A 6649-nucleotide genomic window follows, 5' to 3' on the forward strand; every position below is an offset into this window, starting at 1 on the left:
TTATTATTTTTTGTCCCACTTCGTATTCGACGGATGATTTCTTTGTAGTAAATAACCTCATAATAAATATGCATCAATAAATGCATATTTATTGATTTTTGTTAATTACGATAACAAAAATTTATTTGTTTTAATTAATTTAATTTTTTTGCTGATCATATAGCCGTTTCAAATTATCACCATAATCATCATAATATATTTCCTTGAATAGACATGAATATGTAATATATATCATGAATATATATATTTATATATATTCTTTATATGATTTTTGCACTATAAGTGCCAGGATTAGAACTTTAAACTTGTTCAATTTAAAAAATAGATTAGCATTTCATTAATCATATTATAATTTTGTTATTGTAACACACTATTATTTAAATATTTTTAAAAATCAAATTTATGTTTAGACATGTGATATGGAAAAATAAAATGAATGCATTGTTTTGAATTTGGAATTAATTTAGAATTTCATATATTACTTAATTTTAATAAATATTTTTTAACACAATTTAACTACAATAAATATGCCGAACATTGCAAAAACAATTTATTTTAATCTTTATAAGATTTAATTATAATTTTAAATAGTTTTTGTTATCGAGTGAAACGAATGAACCAAACGATTACTTATGATAAGTTAATAAGCTATCAGCTTATTGTATATTATGTTTATAATTATTGAAGTTCATTTACATATTATTATATCCATATTTGTGTGGCATATAGTGTAAACTAAAGAAAACTATCTTTGATGTAAACGTAGTGCTATTCTCAAAATACTTCTTTGTTTATTGTGAATTACATATTGTAAGAGCCGCTTAAATTTACCATATCATTTTTGTCAGCTGATTATGATTGCTAAAATATTTTTCTAAATAACGCAAAAATTATCAAACATTTTTTCAAAAGTTTAAATAGTGTTTATGGATTTGGTGTAAGATGAGGTTTACACAAAATCTAAGGTTCCATTTTGGACAAATTGATTTCAGTGCCAAACAGCAATTTGTGCCCAAGCATAACAAAGTTTTAGAAGAAGATATAAAACGTTTAGAAAACTTTTTACTCTCTAAACCAAAAACATTGGTGTTAACTGGTGCAGGAATATCAACAGAATCTGGTATTATAAATATATTACTTTTAAATAACATATAAAATAATAATATGCCCAAATTAAATTAATGTTTAAGGCATACCTGACTATAGATCTGAGGGAGTTGGCTTATATGCTCGAACCAATCACAAACCAATTCAATATATAGAGTTCCTAAAATCAGCTGATGTACGACAACGCTACTGGGCAAGAAATTTCGTTGGTTGGACTAAATTCTCCGCAACTGAACCAAATGCCGTACATCAAACCTTAGCACGTTTTGAACGTGAGGAACGTATACAAGGAGTTGTTACTCAAAATGTTGATCGTTTACACATAAAAGCCGGTTCTCGCAACGTTGTTGAAATTCATGGTAGTGGTTATGTCGTTGAATGCCTTTCATGTGATTATCGTATTGATCGTCATAATTATCAGGATATCTTAAACAGCATGAACCCCGCTTTGAGAGATTCAGCAGTAGATATGATTAGACCAGATGGAGATGTTGAAATTCCAGTAGAACACATAAAAAGCTTTAAAGTACCAGCATGTCCGAAATGTAACGGCAACATGAAACCAGAAATTATATTCTTTGGTGATAATGTGCCTAAAACACGCGTTGATAAAATAGCAGAAATGATATATAATAGTGATGGCTTATTGGTGCTCGGTTCTAGTTTATTAGTGTTTTCTGGGTATCGTATGGTGCTGCAGTCAAAAGATTTAAATTTACCTGTAACTATTGTTAATATTGGACCTACTCGCGCAGATCATTTAGCTGATATTAAATTGGATGCAAAATGTGGAGATGTTATACCAAAATTATTTAATTATAAAAGTTGATGTTATATAAATTTCGTATTGTGTTCGTTTTTACTTTGTTTTACTCTGTTATTGTTATAGAAAATTTTTTAAATGTATGATTTCAGAAATGTTGACTATATTGTATAATTTGTAAATTTTTAAAATACATGATTTTCGAATTGTTGGCTTTGTTCTACAATTTGTAAGTTGTTAAAATATCCTTTCGTAAAAATATTAAAACATTATTTTGCATTTTATGAATTCAAGGTAAGTAAAATAATTATAAGTAATTTTTTAACACTAATGAATTTGTTGACAAAATTGCAAACTCAGTTGCTGTGTGTAAATCAGAGAAATGTAGTCTTTTTGGGGTTAAAGATTTGTTTTGCTCCCCATCTATTGTGAATGAGAAAAAGTATTTTGCGAAAACTTTGTTTTTATTATGACAAAGGCTAAATTTAGAGATTGCACAGTACAAAAAGTTTTATAGCAAATGTGAAACTATATTAGAATTTTTTTAACGAAATTAAATTGAGAATAAAAATCAAATATTTGCGAGATAAATTCATATGTAATTTATATGTCAAACTGCTTTCCAACTTGTTTTTGATTATCTAATAAAACAAAACGCAATAAAATTTTTCCAATGTTACACACACACCGCCCCGTGCGGTTTAAAAATAAAATTTATTAAAAGATAACTTAATAAAAACGTAAGCAAAACAAATTTCACAAATAATTGGACATAATTAATCACTAATTTTCTCAGTTTTTTAGATATTCTAATTTTATAACACAACTTTTGTTTTTGTTGAAAATTGGTGTGCAAGGCACTTATCAGGGGAAGGCACTTAAGAAAAATGTCTGTGCGTTTGCTTACTACCCGACTTGTTAAACATGGTCGTTACTTTCTACAAAGCTTTTGTAAACGAGATATATATACCAACATTTTGGAACAAGAACAATCTAACACAAGAAAACGTGTGCCTATTTCGACCAGAGTTGTTAGGGTAAGTACACACTCATATTTTTTTATACTATATAATCTACTGATATATACCAAAATCTTTTTTATAGTCTACGACACATAGACCAACACTAAATGTCACAAAGAATGCGGTTAGTGTTTCGCTTAAATCTCCAAATGCATCGATTCCACGAACTGGACTCTTTCGATTTGGTGAACATGCACGAAAAGTTTTCATTGATAATATATTAAATCGTGTCACTACTCAATATTCTGAACAACTTCGTAGTCAGGCTACTAAAAAATTGTTCTACGGTGATTCTGCTCCATTTTTTGCCTTAGTTGGAGTTAGTTTAGCATCGGGTGCCGGTGTATTGACAAAAGAAGATGAATTGGAAGGTGTATGTTGGGAGATACGAGAAGCTGTTGCGCGTTTACAGGCTTCATGGGATTACGATGATATCTCAAAAAATTTAGATGAAGACTTTAATATAGATAAATTGGATATTGGGCCACCAATTGCTAAAGGTTGTGCTGCTGTCGTTTATGCTGCAGCTCTCAAAGACAGCTCTTCCAATGATAATACCAATATATCATATACTACTGAAAATGTAAGTGAAGCCAATCCAGATCGTAATGCTTTGCAACAACAAACGCTTAATTTCGATATAATGTCACCCATACAAAATATGTCACGATTTGTACACAATTTCGGAGGCTCAGTAGATAATTTAAATATCTATTCTCAAAGCAATGCAGCAACTTCATTTTTAAAAGATTTAGCTGATCGAGATCTTAATGAAGACGATATAAAACGACAAGATGAAATACGTGGACAGGAAATGAATAATGCTGCTTCCAATACTAAAAACGACTCTCAACTTCTTGTAAGTTATAATATTTAATATATTATTTTAATATTTTCATTCTATTAGTATTATAATTATCACATATAATTATTTTATATTCTCAAATTCTTGTAAGTTATAATAATTAATATATAATAGATCTATATAATAATTATTTTATATTTTTTTTATAACTGCAAATTTTGCAATAATTTCTATTCTTTCCATTTTTTCTTATTTTAGGAATGTTTAAATACTGATATCACTCGCTATCCAATTGCAATGAAAATGATGTTTAACTACGACATACAAAGCAACGCTCTTTCAATTTTACGCGCTATGTACAAAGAAACTGTGCCCGCTCGTCAACGTCGTATGAACGCTTCATCTGAGGAATGGGAACGTTTAATATCTAATCAAACATTAACATTGCCTCCGCACCCAAATATCGTTTGCATGTATGGTTTCTTTTGCGATGAAGTGCGTAATTTTCCAGACGGGCATTTGCTTTATCCAATAGCTCAGCCACAGCGTATAAATCCTCTCGGTTATGGCAGAAATATGTCGTTATATTTACTAATGAAACGCTATGACTACAGTCTACGATCTTTATTGGACACACATGAACTAAGTGCACGCACTAAATTGTTATTATTTGCACAATTATTGGAAGCAGTAGCACATATAAGTCGACATGGAATAGCACATAGAGATCTTAAATCAGATAATATATTAATTGAAGTAAATGATGATAATACACCACCTGTTTTGGTACTATCCGATTTTGGTTGTTGTCTTGCTGACAAGGTACATGGGTTAGAAGTACCGTATACATCGTTCGATATCGATAAAGGCGGTAATGCAGCTTTAATGGCCCCTGAAATCATTAATAAACGACCGGGTTCATTTGCTGTGTTAGATTACAAAAAAGCTGATTTGTGGGCATGTGGTGCAATTGCATACGAAATATTTGGTTCTCCAAATCCGTTCTATTCCAGTAGTGGTGGTATGGCAGCAATAAATGGCGAACAAACAAATTCCCTAAGGAATTCCGACTACCGAGAAGAGCAATTACCTGCATTAAGTAATGATTGTCCCTACTTGGTACGAAAATTGATTTACAATATACTTAATCCAAATTCGTCCAAACGAGTAAGTCCCGATATTGCTGCTAATATAATGCAGTTATATTTGTGGGCACCATCGTACTGGTTGAAACCAGAAGGCATACCAAATAGTCCAGAAGTATATAAGTAATTTGTTAAATTAAGAATTTTTTTTTAAGATGTTTTTTTTTAGATTTTACAATGGTTACTCTCGCTTACAACCAAAGTTATGTGTGAAGGTCGGAACATCACTCAAATATTAAATGAAACGTTAAATTTTAATCACGGCGGACGTCGTACTTATGTGGAATATTTGTTAATTTCTAGTTTTTTGTCTCGAGCACGGTTGCGCCGTATTCGAGGCGCCCTTAATTGGATACAAGACACAGTTTAAAAGACATATATAATTGTTTGAATATAATAATTTATCAAATAATAATAATTTTATATTTTATAACAAATTTGAGAGAAGTGTGATATATTTACAGCAAACATAGAAACGGATAGAAAAAAATGTAATTACAATGAATAAAATTAATTATAATTATCCAAATCATATGAAAAATGTTATTAATAAAATTTAATAAAGCTTCATTAATCACTACTTGAGTCAGCAAAATATTTTCTTAAATTTCTAAGTAATCCAGATGTATCTTGCGTTTTATACAGAAATTCTTTGATGCTATCAAAATTTGGATGAGAGGGATAGATTTCAATTAAATGCCAGCAATCTTCTTCATTCGCCAATTTCACATAACATCTTGCATTGTAGTTAAACTGTTTAAATAAAAAATATATGATTTTATTCTTATGGTTTACAATCTAATTATAAATTATTTACTGTTAAAACATTAATTTTTCCTTCTATAAATTCAGCATCAGTTATAGAATAGCCCAACAAACAATACAAATTTTGTAGATCACTTGCTACATCCTTTTCTTCTAAAATATCTGAAATATTATAAAGGAAAAATTTAATTTAAATTAGATAAACATTGTTTTGTGAAATCTAAAACTCACTCTGTGAATCATAATCTGCATTCTCATCTAATATATGATTCTTAAGAGTTTCCATATCTTCAGGCTCAGACTTTGTTATGGCATGTACCAGTTCATCCTTTTCTTTTTTTAACGTTTCCAGTTTTAATATTAATTCCTGTAAATTATTGGCTAGACTATTGCATACATTATGGCAGACTTCCAATTTATGCACTTCGTTTTGAATATTTTCAATATTTTTCAACTGCTTGTCGCTATTATGATCCAAATCGCTGTTTGTTCTCATTTTGATTCGAATTTTATATTTTGTTTTGATTGCTGCTTTCATTCAATTCAAAAATTTATAAAGTGGCTTGGTTCAGAATGCGTTCGAAAAGTGTGCAAGCAAAAAATTCACAATATACTTAAATATAAATATAACGAATCAATTCTTAAAGAAAATAAAAAATAAGGTTTTGTTCAAGAGCATAAGTAAAAAACGAAAATATTAATTTAAGATTCTTTTGTATTAAGTTAAGTTACACTGCTATTTTTAGGGATCTATTAAGACACTATACTACTGTAAAAAAACTCAAGCGATTTAAAAACACTTTAAACCTTTAGCAAGCCTTAAAATTCTTCTTAAAAAGAAGTCTTGAAGCTTGTTAATATTCTTTAAAAAATGAGTTCCAAGTATCATTAATCGCTGCGCATATGCTGGAGCCAGAAGATTTTAGATCTTCTCTTAGCTAAAGATGTACAGTGACACATGAGGTGGGGCACGTTTCTTTTCTCATCCGCAAAGCCACAACTACGACAAAAGTTGTTATAGTATAGTCCCAGTTTCATCATG

The 6649-nt window shown here is 29.7% G+C and overlaps 3 protein-coding genes across 4 annotated transcripts; 2 read left to right on the plus strand and 1 right to left on the minus strand.

The window, feature by feature from the left end:
• Nucleotides 1-837: 837 nt before the first annotated feature.
• Nucleotides 838-2117, plus strand: LOC119669470 (NAD-dependent protein deacylase Sirt4-like). Its single transcript, XM_038079371.1, has 2 exons — nt 838-1120; nt 1191-2117. Exons 1-2 carry the CDS (start codon nt 943-945, stop codon nt 1934-1936), a joined length of 924 nt encoding a protein of 307 aa, XP_037935299.1. The 5' UTR covers nt 838-942; the 3' UTR covers nt 1937-2117.
• A 230-nt stretch (nt 2118-2347) lies between these two features.
• On the plus strand, nt 2348-5437 carry LOC119669911. 2 transcript variants are annotated; one of them, XM_038079962.1, is made up of 5 exons: nt 2348-2610; nt 2667-2907; nt 2975-3751; nt 3956-4957; nt 5012-5437. In XM_038079962.1, the coding sequence occupies exons 2-5, from the start codon at nt 2758-2760 to the stop codon at nt 5210-5212; spliced, it is 2130 nt and encodes a 709-aa protein (XP_037935890.1). In that variant the 5' UTR covers nt 2348-2610; nt 2667-2757; the 3' UTR covers nt 5213-5437. The 2 variants fall into 2 exon arrangements, with proteins under 2 accessions (XP_037935890.1, XP_037935891.1); XM_038079963.1 differs by having other exon boundaries at nt 2594-2610; nt 2675-2907.
• On the minus strand, nt 5395-6148 carry LOC119669912. Its single transcript, XM_038079964.1, has 3 exons — nt 5839-6148; nt 5660-5769; nt 5395-5595 (listed from the first exon to the last, which is right to left on the minus strand). Exons 1-3 carry the CDS (start codon nt 6143-6145, stop codon nt 5413-5415), a joined length of 600 nt encoding a protein of 199 aa, XP_037935892.1. The 5' UTR covers nt 6146-6148; the 3' UTR covers nt 5395-5412.
• Nucleotides 6149-6649: the final 501 nt, after the last annotated feature.

The sequence above is a fragment of the Teleopsis dalmanni genome, chromosome 1 (genome assembly GCF_002237135.1).
Source record: "Teleopsis dalmanni isolate 2A chromosome 1, ASM223713v2, whole genome shotgun sequence".
Classification (NCBI taxonomy): Eukaryota; Metazoa; Arthropoda; class Insecta; order Diptera; family Diopsidae; genus Teleopsis; species Teleopsis dalmanni.